Raw genomic sequence first — 18,375 nt, 5'->3', positions numbered from 1 at the left:
AGGTAATTTGGGGTTAGGGATTAGGGTGTAATTTCTGGATTTATAGTTAATTAAACTAATAATAATATTTTTAAATTTGATAGTTAATTAAACTAATATTTTTATTTTTATTTTTCAAATATTTATTTATAGTTAATTAAACTAACAATTTTATTTTTATGTAATTATATTATTAATTTATATTATATTAAAATCTATCTCATGTTATTAATAAAATAATTTATTTATTTATTACATCTATTACTGTTATTACTTCATTAAATTAGTGATTTAAGAGTGATAACTAAATATTGTTAAAGTAAGTATTTGATCAAGTGTTTTTTTAATTATTATTTTTTAAAATTAATTAAACTATTTTTTTTAATTTTATGTAATTATATTATTAATTATACTATATTAAAATCTATCTTATGTTATTAATAAAATAATTTATTTATTTATTTATTATATCCGTTACTGTTATTACTATATTAAATTAGTGATTTAAGTGATAATTAAAATATTTTTAAAGCAAGCATTTGATCAAGTACTCAAGATATTATAAAAGTATACATATTTGTTTAAGTTATTTATTTTTTTATAATAAATAGTTTACCAATTAATTTTAACACATAATTATTGTATTAATTTAGACTAAACTGCAATCTATCTTAATTTATTAATAAAATATTCTAATATTACATTAATTTACTTATTATAAAAGTAACCATGTTTGTTTAGGCTTTAAAGTAAACTATGGTAATATATAGATAAATTAAGTTCAATTAGACCTAGTCGTTTTGTCTCGGTTATGGGTCGGTATGATTTGATTGACCTAACTAGGTTTGTTGTTTAATTGATAAATGGACTTAACCTAATCGATCGACTCAATCACTATCTTATACGGAAAAAATTCCTACACACACAATAGTAGAAGAAAGAAGGGGTTAAGGGCATGTGGTTCTCTCTCCTGTTCCTCCAGGTCACCTTACCAAGTCGATATATGTAACATTATGTGATATTTATCATTTTTTATTTTAATTTTAAATATTTAATAAGAATTTAAAAAAATTCACCGAATAAATTAAAATTTATTTTATGAAATATATCCCAAAAAAGATTTAATATAAAATAATTAAATGAATATAAAAACAGATCAGTGGCTAAATATGGCGGCTTCCGCGCCGAGCGGAGCCATGCTTAGATACGCTCTTCAAAGAGTCAACCCACGTAGAGATATAAGACAAAACAAGCGTGTAGAGTTTATTAGACATTAAATTTGCTCCGCTGTTTGCCTCGAGGATCCTTTTCTTCCTCTGCTTCCGGTCTCTCTCTTTGCAGGGGACCAAGGCAGGTCGGATCACGAAAACGGCCGCCTTTAAAAACCCTACATTTCGGTTTGCAGGTCGTATTGTCTGAGTTTGATCTCGTTGTTTTCAGATCTTCCGTTCTGTATAATAGATACCCTACCTCGTCGATTCGGTTGCCTGATTGCGGGGTTTCCGGCGTCAGGGCACCCAATCCGACGTCCGAAATCGTTCCGTTTGATTTGATTCCTGGTGCATTTCGAAATTTGAAATAATTTCTTTGTTGTTGTTATGATAAAAGAGTGCAATTTTGGAAGCTCTTGATGGGATCTAGATGATTCTGCTGCGGTTTCGAGTTGGACGTTTTGGATTTATGTGTTGCTTAGGAGCTTCGTAGCTGTTTTCGGCTGGATTTGGTGAATTCCGATAATTGGAAGTCTTGTGGCGGTGTCTCTTTGGAGGAGCTGATCCTGCATTTTTTTTTTTTAATCCACTCAATGTGGAGATCGGAATAGATTGTTGTGTGTTGGGGGTACAATATTTGGTGTTTTGATCCGCATTCTGGTTAGTCCGTGTTGGATGCGTCATTCTGCGTGAGAAGAAACTACGGTCTAGCGAAGTTTTACTTGGAACATGGACTTGTCGGAATTCAGCGATGAACTAGCCAACCTCGATGGACAGATCAGCGACATTCTCCGAGCTTTATCGTAAGGAATTTTGAACTTTCCTTTTGTTTTCGTCTTCTGGTGGAATTCTGATAATAATGGAGATTCGAATGTTTTTTTCCAAAAAAATGCAAGCTTCTATTAAATAGATGATTTCGTTGATTAATTTGTTGTGGTGATTTGCTTGATATATTTAAGCCATGAAATTAGTTTTCTTTCCCGGGCAAAAATTGGACGACTGGAAGAACGAAATTGGGAAAACGATGTTTCGGTCTCGTCCTTTTGGATTATTAAAATTACTGTTTGCTCTCCTGGGCTTGGTTTGCCTTATTCAGCCAGTGGTAGTTAACAGTTACCTAATGTCGCTGCTCACAGAAATGGGTTCCAAAAACTGGAGAAGATTAAAGATGCAAGTAGACAGAGCCGGCAGCTGGAGGAACTTACAGGAAAGATGCGAGACTGTAAGAGGTACGCTACTCTCTTGATCCTTTTCTCTGTTTTTATTTTTTTTATTTCAACCATTTTTTGGTGCTTTGACTTTTCCACCACTTTGAATTTATTCAGAGCTTGTGCTGGTAAGGCTGGGACTATAGTATACATTTCCGTAAAAGAACTATTCTGATTGCTGATTCTTATTTGCTAATCTAGTCTGAGCAATGAAGATTCCCGTAAGTTGTTTAGGAAGATTCTATTCACTAAAATTATCTTGGTCCTGTTTATCGTTTAAGGAATTTGTAGTCTGACTATTAGGGGGAGAAGCTTTTGGAAGTAGTCCAACTATCAGCTATAAAACAGACCAGGAGAAAGCTCTTTTTTTATGGCTTTTTGTCTGTCTTTTTTCTTCACCAAGTGCATGTCTTGCATTTAGAGCATCATTTATGTGAAACTTTCCAGCTTTGTGCAAAAGACACAGCCTGAGAAAATCTATAATCTGTATTGCAGGCTCATCAAGGAATTCGACAGAGAAGTTAAGGAAGAAGAGGGTAGAAACTCTCCAGAAACAATCAAATTGCTCAATGAGAAGAAACAGTCAATGGTGCTGTGCCACACCTTAGGTTCTTTACAGTTTAAAGGCTAAAAATTTCATGTTGGTTTTGTTTTTCACTGTTTTATCGCATTCTCTTGGTGAAAGTTTATTATATTCAGCACTAAGTGGTTAGCTTGAAACTGAATAATGTTCCCATTTTGTTGCAGATTAAAGAATTAAACTCCTATGTTGCTCTCAAGAAGCAGTAAGTAATCAGCTCTAGTTAGAGTCAGTGTTTCTGAATATATGACAACTTTTTCTGAAATTCCAAACATTTTACATTTTTATGTAGATACTGCTGTTATGCCTGTTTTAATTTGACATTATTTGATACCGATCAATGATGTATTTCTTGCTGTATAGGCATAAAGGTTTACTTTTATGTAAATAACACAAACAACTCAAAACTGTTTTTTCTTTCTTCCACCTTATGCACCTTAAACATGAGGTCATGCTTTGTGAGCATTGGTCTCATTGTTCTGTAGATAGTCTGACATATATATGGTCTAGATGACACTGGATACTCCTTAGTTGGTAAAAATCCTCAGAACTTCTGAAGATTAAAAATGATCTGATTAGTCTCCAAGAATATTATCTTACTAATGGATGAAGTTGGTAATGTCTGGCTTTTATCAATTTGATATGTGTAAGTGCCATGATGGTAATGATAATCCTGTAAATTTTTGCTCCCATGGAACCTTCATAACCTTGTTCCAAATCGAGTGGTTCATGTCGCTTGGAAACAATCCTGTGAGGACATGGAAGATAAGGGCCTGGTATTTTGTCTCCAAAATAAAAGAAATCTGTTTTTCTTTGTTAGTGCAAGGTAGTTCTTCTATGCTTGATTTCTTTTGGGTTATCATATAGCATGGCATAAGCTTAAAAATGTCTAGAGGTTGGATCCATCTAATATCACCACAAAAGTGTTTGAGATTCTAACTGTCATACACATTCTGTCCATTCCAATTTTCAATTAGTTTTACTCTTCCATTCAAACAGCGTGTTTTGGTCCGACTTCTTCTTTATGAATGAGAAGGGTCTGGGATTTTGTCTTGTAATGAAAGTGGATCTTTGCAAGAAATATTCTCACATAGGAGCACATTATGGAAGGATTTATTGGTGCAGAAGTTTATATTACTGGATATAATTGCATTCTCTCTTTCTTTAATTCAGTCATCCAGAAGTTATTTCTAAACTTGTTTGTTGTGGATGGGATTGTAGATATGCAAGTACTCTTGAAAACAAGCGAGTTGATCTCTTTGATGGACCTGGTGGTGGGGATGGTTTTGGCGAGCAGAACGTTCTGCTGGCATCATGTAAGCATATCGCCCTACTGTGTCAAATCTTGTATGTTTGACTGTTTCTTTTCTTGTTCATACACTTGTTCCATTGATTTCGTCTATCAGCAATTGATCACTGAAACATTTGCATAATCCAATACTGCTTTTTCACCTCTCCTAGAATATATTAGAAGACCTGGCTTTGTTTTTTTCATCTTATGTTCTTGATTAAAGTCATCATAAAGTTAAGTTACCCATGGAGATTCACGCTAAAATATGAAAAAAAAAACATTCACAGATCCTAGATATTATTGAAGCTGGACCTAGTCAAGCAGTACAATTTCAAGGGACAGAGGTTTTATTTTCATTTGTTTAAACCAAGAATCCTGATTGGCACTCTAAAACTCATAGATCAAGTATGTTGGCATTGAAGGTAGCTCATATTTCCTTGGAGATGTATCTTTGCATCTCTAGTGGTACCTTTGACAATTAAATTGCATTGTTTCAGTTCCCCATATGAATGTTTATTAAACAGGTGGATTGTTTTTTGGAAGCCACTTTTGATTTCTTTCAAAGGTTGCGAGGACTGACTTATAGTGGAAAGGAGAGTAGAGTGGAGAAAATAAACAAATGAAGAGTTAGTAAAATGATATCATGCACTCATTTTTCCATGAGTGAAAGAAATGCTAGTGAAGAGCATGTCGTGACTAGATCTTCAATTTCCAAAAAAGTTGTAATCCATGGTTTTTGTCTTCTTTTAAGCCACATAATTTTGTGCCTATATGTATTGTAGGTTGTTGGAAAAGTAGGAAAAATGGTTGAGAAACCCATTAGAATATTAGAAATTATCATTACAGAGATCCGAGATGAATGCGGACATATACACAGATCTTATACTAAAATTGGCAATTTTTTCTGAAAGTGGTGGGTTACAAGAAGAGGCAAGAAAGACACTTATGCAAGAGATGTAATACCACCTGCAAGAATGGAAGTCGTTTTTGGCTTTGAAAGCAATGTATACGTCTGTGGCTGGCTTTGGCAGCTCATCTTTTCAGAATACTGCATTATAAAATGATAACGTCTGAGCCTTTTGGGGTATGATGCAAAATTACTCAAAGGTAGATGCACCAAATTAAGGAAGATATTTGCCTTTGATTACTTTTGTTGTGATTGAAAAACGGCTTCTCAATTTTCTCTAGAGATGGCATATCGAGGTAGATTTCTAAAGTGAAGCCTATCCTGCTATTTTTATAAAGAACCACAAGTGTCTTGGTCTTCCCAAGGGTCTAGATGGGTGGCCCAAGTTATTTTCTTTACCATTTTTGCTTTTCTTTTTCCTTTATTCAACGATGAGAAATCTCTTTCTGCAGTATGAATTATTTATGTTGCTACTGAGTTAGAATCCATGACTATGCAGCTATGACCAATCAGCAATTGATGGACAATGGAAATAGAATGATGGATGACACAGATCAAGCAATAGAACGGTCCAAGAAGGTATCTTCCAATTTCTTAACTAATAATTTACTGGGAACTGGGAAGTAGGGTGTGGCATTTGCACCATTTTTAACTTGGATGAATTCAAGATTTAATTGCATGCACCCCAGAAAATTGTCAAATTACACTCACAATCTATTTCTTCACTCACCCCTTACTGGAATTAAAATTGCATGCACTCCTGTAATTGGATGATTATGCTTCCCCTTGATTTTGGATATTTAATGCTCTCACTCCTTGCAATCATTTCTTCTAGTTAACACTTGTAAGGAGGTAGAAAATGATCAAAATCTCCTTGTCAAAAGCCATTATCACTCCTCTATAATTTGGGCATATGAATCATTTAGTTTAATGTGAGGCCACTCCTTGCATAGAAATTGCTTAGCAAGTCCACACTAGAATAGCAGGTCCACTTATTAATATAGCCATGGTCAGAAGGGCAGGTTAAGTGGTAGCACATATATTGATGTGCCAATCTCATATGTTGTACTACACTTTAATATGGGATGATTCATACATCAGAGGCATTTTCACATTGAAAAGGGGTCAATTTTTGGATGTGGATTAAGTGACAAATATATACAGACTCAAATTAAATTTATGGTGCCTTAAAACCATATTCTAGAAAAAACAAAAAATGGCCTTCACTATTAAGTGACTCAATATATACAGCCCCAAATTCAATTTATGGTGTGCTTAAAGCATATTCTAGAAGAAACAAAAATGGCCTTAACTGTCGCATTTTTGTCATTCTTATCCTAGATAGAGTAAACCAACAATGATGGATGGCAAAGATTACCAATGCGAATGAGATATCAAAGAGCGGTGTGCTTGTGAAATTTTATAAATGTACAGGGTGGTGAATGTAACTAACCCATATTTGAATCATATATTCTTTTTCTTTTTCTTTTTTTGAGATAGTTTCAATCATTTATTCTTATCACATTATTGATCTAAATATCATGGATCTCAGTTGCGGTTGAAGATCAATGAACTGGAAATATTTCCAGCATACACTTGAGTTCTGAATCCATTATGTTTTCCTAGTATAGCCTTGTGTTGAATTGAATTGTATCAAGGACTTCTGGACGCTAGTTGTGTTGTTGAAGTGAGTCCTCTGGGAATGTTACTTAGCATGTGTCAATGGTACATCAAGAGTTGTGTCATTCTCAACAACATTGCCCTTAGTAGCTTTCAGTGGCTGTCTTGTTCTTAGTTTTTTGTTTATCCCACTTGACACTAATGTCATTGTGAGGTACAGGTTGTAGAGGATACCATCAATGTTGGAGCAGAAACAGCAGCTGCTTTAAAGGCACAGGTACGAAGACTGATAGGAGAAGTCATAGAATATACTTCATAGTTTATCTTCTTTTTTCAAGTTCTGCCGAGTTGGTTGATTCCCTTTTTTGATATTGTCAGACAGAGCAAATGAGTAGGATAGTTAATGAGTTGGATTCAATCCATTTCTCAATCAAAAAGGCTTCTAAACTTGTCAAGGAAATTGGCAGACAGGTAATTCTCTCATAATCCTTTTTTTTTCTTCTCCTTATTTATTTGAAAAGTTCTGTTGCATTATCCTTTCATCATGTGATGATTTATTTCTTTTTGTTTTTGGATTTTAGGTTGCAACTGATCGGTGTATCATGGCCCTGCTCTTCATTATTGTCCTGGGGGTGATATCTATCATTATTGTGAAGGTTGTTTTCTTTTTCTTTTTTCTCAGCCTTTCTTTTCTCTTCTTTTCTTTCTTTTTGGTCTGTGTTGCTTTGGAAATTTTGGTTATTTTTCTTATATCTCTTTGTAACTTTCAGAAGTACAAGACTAACCTGCTTTCTCCATCACTGTTTTGAAACACACTTGATATATCAATATCGGTATAAACATGTCTCTAGGAATAGCCACGGAGCACACTAGAAGTTGATCAACTCTACCATCATGTGCATTAGCTGATAGTGTTTTTGGGAAGATTATTAACATATTCCTTCATTCAAAAATCATATTTCTGATGGAGATGATTATCTACGTGCCCATTATATTTGATTTGGGATTTGTATAATTAAACTTTCTTTTGATATTCCAGCTTGTGAACCCAAACAACAAAGACATTCGAGATATTCCTGGACTGGCACCCCCAGCAATGAAGAGGAAACTCCTTTGGGATCAACATTAGAAGCAAAACCGAAGCATAATTTTACCTGTAGAATATTGCTAAAGTTGGATATGAGTGGTGGAGGTTACTAATTGTTGATGCTGAATGTTCCAAGGAATTTCAGGTGAACAAAGAGGTATCCTGAACAACAGTCATGTCTTTTTTGAGTAATTTTCTTCTATAATGATTTATTGTTAAATCATCTGTACCTGTTATTCATCATCTTTGATAAGCCAGCTTATGTGCAGATTGATTTTTTTTCTTTTTCTTTTTTGCTGTTGTATCATGTTTAATATTGTGTGTGATTCTATTTATGGAAGAGTTGAATTTTAGTGATTGGTGCGAGCCCACTATCAATCCCTAGGAAGTTGTTCTTTCCTCCTTTCAAGTCTACTAAGGAGCACTAACTTGAGAGCATTACTTCCATTTGGCCCCTTAACGTGTGTGTAACCATGTGTTCTTGTCTTCGATGTTCTTAAAAACAGTAATGGCATTGGCTTGATTCCGCACTAATATCAGCCAGAAACAATTGCAGACAAATTTTGGAAAAGAGGAGTTGCAGAGTCCCTCTTCAAACGCATATTTTGGAATATCTCTTTGAAGCAGAGTGCCGTATGTATCTGCATTTGGTAAACAGAATATAATTTTTCATGACGAAATTGTGCAAAAGTTGGGCAGCTATATCTGAAGAAAGAATTGACTTTTTACCTTTCTGGTAATTCTGAAAAAGCTTTGAACACCAGACAGTTTGTTATGGCCAAAGCAGGTATTTGCAGGTCATGGTGAAACCAGTCCTGGAAAAGATTAACATATACGCAAAGACTTACTGGTAAAAATAAATATACATTTATTCTATAAAACTATTAAATGTCTCGTGATTCTGACTTCTATGGAAGAAAGGGAAAATCGAGAAATAAACAAGAGGAGATTTCCTAAGAGAAGAACATTAGCTGTGAAGACATTTTTATTATCACTTACCCTAAAGCTCACAAATGGTGTACTTCTCCATTTGAGGAGCAATTATAATTAGCTCTCTTTGCTACCTTCAATTATATTCATGTTGCATATGTATTACATGCTAAACCAAATATTAATTCGATTATAGATGAGCAAACCCCACTAAAATCAGTCCTTTTTCTTTGAGTTACCATTGATCAATTTGGTGAACCTTTGCTTAGATTTTCATATTGTAGTCTTTACCATTGGTTACCATTAGATTTTCCAAACAGACCAAACCTCGAGCTCTGAAGGTCATAAAGGATAAAGTACTTGACCCCTAAGCTCTTTCTCTCTCTTCTAGTTGCCTGCAGCCGGAGAAAACAGGTGAGGGTCGGTCAAAACCAATTAACGTAGGGATAAGCAGTTGCAGACGAGGATGGTTATCCATCCCATTCCCAACTGTGAAATTTAAAGAATGCGTTTCAGACTTTTGACTGCTGTTCGGTCCGTGATTCGTCAATGACTCTGACTAGGCGCAACCGTCGCTGTCTGCAGTAAGGGAGAAAAAAACGAAAGAGGAAACAACCAGCGAATTTCGACTCTTCCAGAGTCAAGTGTGAAAGGGATAGACGGGACGTGCCACATATTCTTACGTAGTTTCAATTTTCAATTTTCCACGCGTTGATCCGTCTAACACGAAAGACCTCTTCTTCTCTGTCGATTCCCTTCACCGCGTTCCTTCTTTTCCATCTCTTTGTTCTCAGATACATTTTCTGCCTTTGTGTCGAGAATTTTTATGCTGTTCATTTTTCTGTTGCACGAAGCACGTCTAATCTGGCTCCTTTCTTGCCGTTTTCCTGCTTTTTCCGTTTCTTGTCTGGTTCTTACTTCCTATCATTTGCTTCTCTTTTTTCCTTGTCGGTTATACATCCGGGTTTCTTTTTCCCCAGCTTCTGTTTATTTCCCCACCTATTTTCTCTTCACCTCGTTTTTTTCGTCTGGGCGTGTTTATACTATCGATCTTCCTCCATTTTCTAAGACCAGAGCCCATATCTCTTCTTTTACGATCTGGGTTTTCTTATTTTTGCTGTTTCTCGTTCCTTGTGTGATCATCCCGTTTGCCTGCTTCACGAGTTTTTCCGATTCTTCGCTTCTCGACCTCTGAATTTTGACATTTTTTCAGTCAGGTCTATTTTACTTTATCTTCATGCTTCTTGACTTTTCGTCGTCATTTTCCAGCAATTATTTTACTGTAATTGGCAACATATTTTTTTTGCTTTTCATCATGTAGTTGTTTCTCTCACATTTCCTGCCTATCTCGTCTTGCTGTGCTGTCAAACTGTTCTCACTTTTATCATGTTCTGTCTCAAGATCATTTCTATTATTTTTTGAACTTTTTCAGTGCCGTCATTCTTAAATCTGCCCTTTCCTGCATTTCACTTCACTTTCCAGTGATAAGTTGAAAGTGTTGAAGCAACTGGAACCGGGTTTCTACAGTTAAACTAAGGGGCGAAGTTTCCTGGTTGCGGAACAGTATAGTTGTAAGAAATGAAGTGCTTCTACTATTTCAGAGAGAGATCTCGATCTCAGCAACAAAAATCTGCACCGGTCCTGAGGGACGAACAAAAATCAGATCTATCTGCAACAGATAGTTCATCAACAAAACGAGGGAGCAAATCTTCAAGTTCAGCTGTCAGTGAAGCTACTTCACACCGTAGTATACCCAGTTTATACGAGGAAAAAGCACATAATTTGCGCGTCTTTTCTTTCTCAGAGCTGCGGAATGCCACTAATGATTTTAGTCGTCTGCTTAAAATTGGGGAAGGTGGATTTGGAAGTGTTTATAAAGGTTTCGTCAAACCTGTTGGTGGTCAAGGCGATCGCACTGTGGTTGCCATTAAAAAGCTAAACGCGAGTGGATTGCAGGTAATAGATTCCCATTTCCTTCAATTTTGTTAGTTGGGGCCATATGTGTTGAGAATTTTAAGGAAGAATCCAATGTTCATTCGATATTCTGGTTCAGTTGCATTTTCTGACTTTCATATTTATTCGCTTGTGCTTTTTCTGCTTCTGTTTCAATTGTATACCTGTTTCTTTTACTACTCAATTTCTTGCGTTTATCATCCTGCACTGGGGCTAGGTAGTTTTATTAAGATTTGTCTGAATTCTGGTACCTTAGCATCTTAGGTTCTGACTGTACCTCCTCTTTTGACTACTGGAGTTACAATTACAGGTCCAGTCAATGCAAAGTGATAATTTGTGAAGTAATATCTATCGTCTGTAAGATTTAGATATACTTTACGGATGCTACTTCCATAAGTTTTATTCTTTTTTTCAGTGTGTGCTTATTTTGGGTGCAGGCTTGGACCAGTGTGTCTGTGGTTTCTGCATTTCATTTGTTCTCTTTGGATAAATTATGCTACTTTAACCCTTTTTTTTTTCTTCATTAGGGCCATAAGCAGTGGGTGGCTGAAGTCCAATTTCTTGGTGTCGTTGAGCATCCAAACCTTGTAAAATTGATGGGGTATTGTGGTGTAGATGGAGAAAGAGGGATTCAGAGATTGTTGGTTTATGAATATATGCCGAACAAGTCCCTGGATGATCACTTATTCAACAGGGCATTACCTGTTCTTCCTTGGAACACAAGATTACAGATTGTTCTGGGTGCAGCTCAAGGGTTGGAATATCTGCATGAAGGCTTGGAAGTTCAGGTTTCTTCTTAGACTCTTATTGATTGAGAACTTGTCTACATATTCAACCAAATATCATTCTGTGATGTGGGTGGGATGTTTGGCTTACTGGTGAAAATTGGGGTTTTTTAATATGAGGTCTTGGGTTGAAGACTTAGTATGGTCAGGGTGTCTGTGTAACATAAACTTATAAAAAAAATCATCATCAAATAAATTGCTATAATGATAGTACAAAGAAAAAGTTCATACAATGACATAAAATGAAGGTAAAGAGTCTTGGCATTGGGTATTGAAGACACCTGCTAGAATGGTAAAGAGCTACCTTTTAAGTACAATGTATCTTGTCTTTCAAAACAAAAAAGAAAAATATGGATTTTCTTCTGTCGTTAACCAAATGCGAACTTCATAAAATGGAGATTTTTAATCGTGTATTTGAGCGTACACATGGCTTAAAAGAGAGCCAAAATCTCCTTTGTGCAATTTATGCTAATAGAGCCATTAGTGACATTCTCCCAAGGTTTTTTGGGAGGTGGCTACTACTAGGGGAACATCAATAGCAAAAATTGTTTGTCTCCTATATGGTGTGTGTTTGATATTTACTTTACTCGCATTCGATTTTTAATTCAAACACTAAAAGTTTAATTGAATAATTCTCAATTCACCCCCTTCTTGAGAAGTCACTTGTGCCAACAATTGGCATCAGAGTTGGCCATTTTTTTAAATCAAAATCTATTTGATTTTTATAACCTATTTCTAATGGCATCTCAAGATAGATCACTTCTTCCTGATGGACAATTTGCCAACTATTCCCAATGTTTAACAGGATAAAATATGGATATTGGAAGGTAAAAAGGGAATTCTTCCGCCAAAGGATTGGGACATTTGGCATGTCACAAACAATAGACCATTTGAATCACAAAAAATGGTTGATGGTCATCTCAACTTCAAGTAGTACAAGGACCTAGGGACCAACTCTAGACAAACTCAAATGCCATAAACCTTCTCCTATGTGCCTTGAGTCCCAATGAGTTCATTAGAGTCTCCACTTGCAAAACTGCCAAAGAAATTTGGGACAAGTCGGAGGTGACCCATGAAGGTACTACGTAGGTCAAAGACTCCAGGATTAGCTTTCTCATCACCCAATATGACGAATTCAAAATGAAAATGGGCGAATCAATAGCTGACTTGAACTTTAGGTTCACTCACATAATCAATGAGTTAAACATTTTAGAGGAAGAAATTTCCATATATAGGAGAAATGATAAGCTCCTTAAGATACTTCCCAAATCTTGGGATATGAGGAAGACCACCATTCGCGATAACATGAATTTTAGATCCATGAGCTCGGAAGAGCTACTTGGCATCCTATTAAGCACCTAGCCAATATTACCCAAAAGACCGGCCTGTTAGGAGCGGAAGACATAAGTATTTAACCCCAAGACCATAACAGTACACCCCACCTTTGTGAGCCGACGTCCACGACGGCTTAACACTCAACGACAGGTGCCGGGTCAAGATCCCATAATCCCTTATGGCGACCATGTCCGGGGCTCGCGACACCCGTGCCGGGACTCCCCTCAGGGATTCGAACTCACGACGAGCCGACGACCACGACGGCGCAACAACATTGGCCCAACTGCAGCCTACCAGTAATTTTAATCCAACCTCTGCACCCTACCAGTAATTTTAATCCAGCCTCTGTGTGCCCCGGGAATCAAACTCGCAATGTGGCGCCCGCTCTGATACCAAATGTTAAACACCTAGCCAATACTACCCAAAAGACCGGCCTGTTAGGAGCGGAAGACATAAGTACTTAACCCCAGGACCATAACACATCCGCCTCACCTATGAGATGGAACTAGAAAAAAAGAATGAAAAGTAACCCAAAAAAGAAAACTATTGCTCTTAAAGCCAAATTTGGTGAAGGTTATAGTGAAGATAGCTTTGGTAAAGTGGGCTTCATTACTAAACATCTTCAAAAGATGTATAGGAAGAAGAAAAACTATAAGATAGGCCAATTCAAGGGCCAAAATGAAAAATCTTATAAGAAAACTGAGGTTTGTTATAAGTGTGGCAAAACATGACATTGAAGAAACAAATGTCTAATCTTCAAAGGAAGAACCCCATTCGCAAGCAAAGATCCAAAGAACACGAAGAAGAATGTTTTGATCTCGACTTGGGATGTAGTTGAAGATGAGTCCAGTCACTCCAAAGAAAAAAAGAGTGATGTGGGTTTCATGGTATTCAGATGAGGACTCCAATACTTCAGAAGAGGCAAGTGACTTAGACTATGAGAATAAGTTAGAAATTTACTTCTTTTTCAAAAAAAAAAAAGTTAGAAATTTACTTGAAAATCTATTCATAGCCTAAACAAATACAAAAAAAATAAAAATGCAACCCTAAAAAACATGAGATTTCTAAGCTCAAAAAGTGAGTTAGCTGCCTTGAAGGAAACAAATGAAGGCCACTTGGCTAATGTTTCAAGGCAATAAGGTGTGATAGAAAACTCTTTTGCGATAGATTTGATTTTGAGAAGAGTATTGAACTAGAACTACAACTCAAAATCTCATCATAAAAGATCTCTGATCGGAGAACCTTTGATCATAGCATAAAAGAATTTGAAAGGAGGTAATACCACGATATATATTTAAGTAAAAACAACCATGTAACCCGAGAGAAGTCATCAACAAATGTAATAAAATACTTTGAATGAGAAACATTAGAGATGTTAAAGGGTCCCAACACATTAGTATGAACTAAAGAAAAAGGAGCAACACCTTTACTTTTGCCTCGGGTGGAGTAAGTACTCCGCTGGTGTTTACTCACTTGATAACTTTTACAATTCAAATAAGAAACGGACTGTAATGATGGAATCATATGCTAAAAACCATGTATGTTAAAAACCACTTTTTATTTTACTTTCTAATTTTGCCAAAAGATGACCTGTGGAAGGCAGAGAAGGAGAAAAGAATGAAATAATAGTGAGAAAAGAAGATGAATAAATTTATCTCCACTACTTCTTGCCATGTCAGTTGGCAAAAAGTAAATCATTACTATCCCCATCATCATCATGGTTTTGTCTCAAGTATGCTGGGGTCAGCCACTTTGAACCTCTACAGTTCTGCTGTATCTTTTGCTAGCTTATTCATTGCATTATTCTTTATGAAAGCTTTCCTCTTATCATTTTTATCCTTCAATTGATAAGGTTTTGGGTACAAATGAAACTGGAAATATCCTGTTCCCTTTGCATCTTTTGTAGTGATGAAGCATTGCACTGGCATTTTTTATTTGAAATCTACTTACTTGTGCATATCACTCAACAGGTGATTTATCGTGATTTTAAAGCATCAAATGTCCTTTTGGATGGGGACTTTAAGCCCAAGCTCTCAGACTTTGGTCTTGCTAGGGAAGGGCCTACAGATGGTCATACTCATGTCTCAACAGCGGTATGTGGATCTGTAAACAATTACTCTAGTACTACTGTTAAGGAAGACTCCTGAAAGGAATATCTGGATGTTTTCTTATTCAAAAAGGTGTTAAAATTTATGCCACCATGGAACTTATGATCCATCCAACTCTCAAGCTCATGAATTTAGGATAAGGAGTCTGATAAATAGATGTATGAAAATATCTCAAATGTCCTTCTGGTTGGTTATGTTTGTACTTTTAATGTAGTAAAGTGAACTTCATTGCGTGTACTATGTAATATGTGTTTAAGGTTTCATAGTTTTTAAAGCTTTCTACTATAATTGGAGAGCATCAAGCCTATGACCAATTATTAAAGAACGGGATGATTAATTTGCATAACTCTAGTTAACGAAACAGTAAACTGAAGTGGGAAATGAAACAGGAAGTGGAACCTGAAATACATTGAAAAACATTTACATGAACATTAAGAATCTATTAATAATTTTTTTGGAAATATTAAGGAAACCAGAAAGTTATAATTAAGAAACATTCATGTTTAAGGTATACAAATAATTTGCTAAAAAGTTAACAATTTATTCCTATTTACAATTATTATCAATGAAGCTTTAATAATGCATCAGTTATAGTGGTTTTGATTTAATTAAATAGTTTATCTGAACCATGCGCTTTATGATTTTCATATTTAATCTTTTATTTTATGGAAACATGTGCAAAATATGATATCTCAGAAGTTTCAGTTAAGTTCCATGAATTTGAGTAAAAGTTTCTTATACGTTTCAGAAGCATTTCCTTGAAGTTTCTCTAAAATTTAACTGTGTTTTTTTTTTTTTTTTAAATTTTTAAACGGACTTTTGACAACACCAATTGACTGCCCTTGCAAAGAATTTCTGGTTGATTTGGTTAAATATGGATCTGAACTATCAGAGATGCTTTCCAGAAAATACAAAAAATCATAGTTGGATAGTTACTTTGCAATGCATAGTGAGTGAGCAGGTTAAATTTGGATTTTAACTATCGAAGAGGGATAGTTCCTTTGTGATGGTATGGTCGGTGAACAGGTGAACATCTGTTAACCTTTAATTCAAGGGAATCTGGATTTAAGTCGGGGGAAAGGTGTAGAATTGATTGTGTCTTAGTAACAGCGGTAAGTACTTCTGCTTGGTATTGTTTCAATGCAAGATGTACGGTGGTCCTTTCAGTGGAGGCATGTCTTTTTTCTGATTTGCTGCCTTACATTTTTTTCGTTCATCTCTTCTAGTGGGATAAGTTTACCTCATGAAATTTGATATAAACCGGTTACCTATGCCAATGCATCTATTGAATACAAAACATAGTTTCTATGTTGGTGCTACTGTGCTTTTGTGCATCACTCTTCCATACTGGGCTCAGGCGGCCTGACATGTTAATACTTAGATTGGTCCCTATGGGGGCGTTTAAGTCAAGTGTTTTTGTGATCTCCATCCAAACTTTAAAAAGGAAAGACAAGTCAAACCGTGGCCAAATTCTTATCTTATTTAACAGAAGCATGGGAGAGCTTTTTGTTATGGCAGAAAAAAAATGTTTTGAGCCTCTATTTTGCATCTGCATGCTAAAGTAGCTTACTCTCTGTCCTTAGGTTGTGGGAACTTATGGATATGCAGCTCCTGACTACATAGAGACAGGCCATTTGACCACGAAAAGTGATGTATGGAGCTTTGGGGTGGTACTGTATGAGATCCTCACTGGCCGAAGGTCATTAGACAGGAACCGACCAAGATCAGAACAGAAACTCTTGGATTGGGTCAAACAATATCCTGCTAATAATAAGAAATTCTTCATGATAATGGATCCTCGTCTTCAAAATCAGTATTCTCAGGGTGCAGCCCGAAGGATTGCAAAGTTGGCTGACGTGTGCCTTTCGAAAGTCTCAAAAGACCGTCCAAAGATGAGCGAAGTGGTAGAAGACTTGAGGCAGGCAATTCAAGATTCAGAATCAGGGAAACCACAAGACACGGCCGGTGAGTCCCCTCCAACTGATTCTGACTCTTTTAGAAGATCAAATGATGTTGATGGGTCCAAGTACTCGCAAAGGCGTATGGATCATTTAGCTAAACTAATGAAGAATGCTAGTGCCATTGGTAGGCGAAGATTTGAGATCATGCAGCGGGGTAAAGACCCATAGATGTTTCCTTGTTGTTTTCTGACTGTTGTTATTATCTTTTTTCAATTATTCGACAGGTTCCATCTGGGTGCCAAGAAAATGATGTGGACTCCCATCCAGTATGGGTGTGAAAAGTGATAGGAAATGAATGATACATGAAACTGGGGGAGTGTGTGAGAATGGCTTTCACCAGGTAGCATATCTTGCGATGAGTCCTGAATGAGAACAGCATCTTTATATACGAAAGTTCAGTGCAGCTTAATTTTGGGTCTGATGTATATTTCTGAAAGATGTAGTCTATGATCTTTCAGTTTTTATAAATGATCACATATCCAGGAAGAGAGAGGAAATAGAATAAAAGAAGTTGCGTCTGGAGTAACTTCAGAGTAGTGTTCCTGTTGTACATTTCCTGGCCAGAAACTGAGAGGAAAGAATTGAAGATTAGGAGTCTGTATCTGCTGCTCCTACGGCTTAGGAAAAGGAGGTTAAATAAATCTTAGTCAAGGTTGGCTCTACCCAATATATATATATATATTTTTTTTAATATTTTCACATGTGGTCATTTCATTCAAATCATGTATTATTGCAATTTTATCATTGAAAAATACAGAACACCGATCGCCTTATGTAGTTTATATGGGAAATATAAGCCTCTAAATTTAGGCCTGTCAATATCACATTCTTTCTATGGGTACCAGTAAAAGGTCAAAAGTAAAAATTTGGTTTCAAACTAGTGTGTCAATAGGAAAACTTGGATTAGGTTTAGGGTGTGTTTGTGTCAATAGGAAAGTGTTGGAAAAAATAAATATCAATTTTTTTTGTTTTTTGTTGACCAAAAATTTTCAGCATTTATGCCATTTTTGGGGATAGAAAAATGTTTTTATTTTTTATTTTTCTTACCTTTAAGAAATATTAAAAAAAGATAGGAAAATGAATTTTTTTTATTTCTCCAATATTATAGGAAAAACAAACTAATGTGATTCTTGGTCATTTACATCTTTCTTTTTATTTTTTTATTATTTATAAAAAAATTAATTGATTTCTTGTATATATACAAATACCATGACTAATTTTTCTGTTGGTTCTTATGGCGACACAAACACAAGAAAATCAGTCAAAAGGGAAAATAACTTTCCCATTGTTTCATTCTCCTATGGCAATTCAAACTATCCTTTACGATGAATAATTTAGCTCACATGAATTTAACCCATGGGGCATTTTAGTCGAAAAAGAATGAATAGAGAGAGAGAGAGTGAAAAAAAACAGGAGGTTA

At 35.7% G+C, this 18,375-nt stretch overlaps 2 protein-coding genes across 5 annotated transcripts; both read left to right on the top strand.

Moving 5' to 3' along the window:
* Positions 1 to 1,275: 1,275 nt before the first annotated feature.
* Positions 1,276 to 8,172, top strand: LOC137935532 (novel plant SNARE 11-like). The gene is made up of 10 exons (XM_068780185.1): positions 1,276 to 1,993; positions 2,327 to 2,419; positions 2,894 to 2,987; positions 3,146 to 3,183; positions 4,200 to 4,294; positions 5,676 to 5,755; positions 7,017 to 7,073; positions 7,175 to 7,267; positions 7,378 to 7,452; positions 7,836 to 8,172. The coding sequence occupies exons 1-10, from the start codon at positions 1,920 to 1,922 to the stop codon at positions 7,923 to 7,925; spliced, it is 789 nt and encodes a 262-aa protein (XP_068636286.1). The 5' UTR covers positions 1,276 to 1,919; the 3' UTR covers positions 7,926 to 8,172.
* Positions 8,173 to 9,477: 1,305 nt separating this feature from the next.
* LOC137935531 (probable serine/threonine-protein kinase PBL19) lies at positions 9,478 to 17,735 on the top strand. Of its 4 annotated transcripts, none has more exons than XM_068780183.1 (5): positions 9,478 to 10,030; positions 10,296 to 10,769; positions 11,294 to 11,554; positions 14,857 to 14,979; positions 16,578 to 17,735. In XM_068780183.1, the coding sequence occupies exons 2-5, from the start codon at positions 10,392 to 10,394 to the stop codon at positions 17,121 to 17,123; spliced, it is 1,308 nt and encodes a 435-aa protein (XP_068636284.1). In that variant the 5' UTR covers positions 9,478 to 10,030; positions 10,296 to 10,391; the 3' UTR covers positions 17,124 to 17,735. The 4 variants fall into 4 exon arrangements, with proteins under 4 accessions (XP_068636284.1, XP_068636283.1, XP_068636285.1 ...); XM_068780182.1 differs by having other exon boundaries at positions 10,246 to 10,769; XM_068780184.1 differs by having other exon boundaries at positions 9,478 to 10,769; positions 16,578 to 16,959; positions 17,180 to 17,735.
* The last annotated feature ends 640 nt before the right edge of the window (positions 17,736 to 18,375 follow it).

Source organism: Aristolochia californica, unplaced genomic scaffold, assembly GCF_029961685.1.
Source record: "Aristolochia californica isolate CCGP_79_NKW_82.1479 unplaced genomic scaffold, dmAriCali1.0.hap1 SCAF_6, whole genome shotgun sequence".
Classification (NCBI taxonomy): Eukaryota; Viridiplantae; Streptophyta; class Magnoliopsida; order Piperales; family Aristolochiaceae; genus Aristolochia; species Aristolochia californica.
The sequence above is the reverse complement of the archived record's forward strand: the minus strand, read 5'-3'. Positions and strand labels throughout refer to the sequence as shown.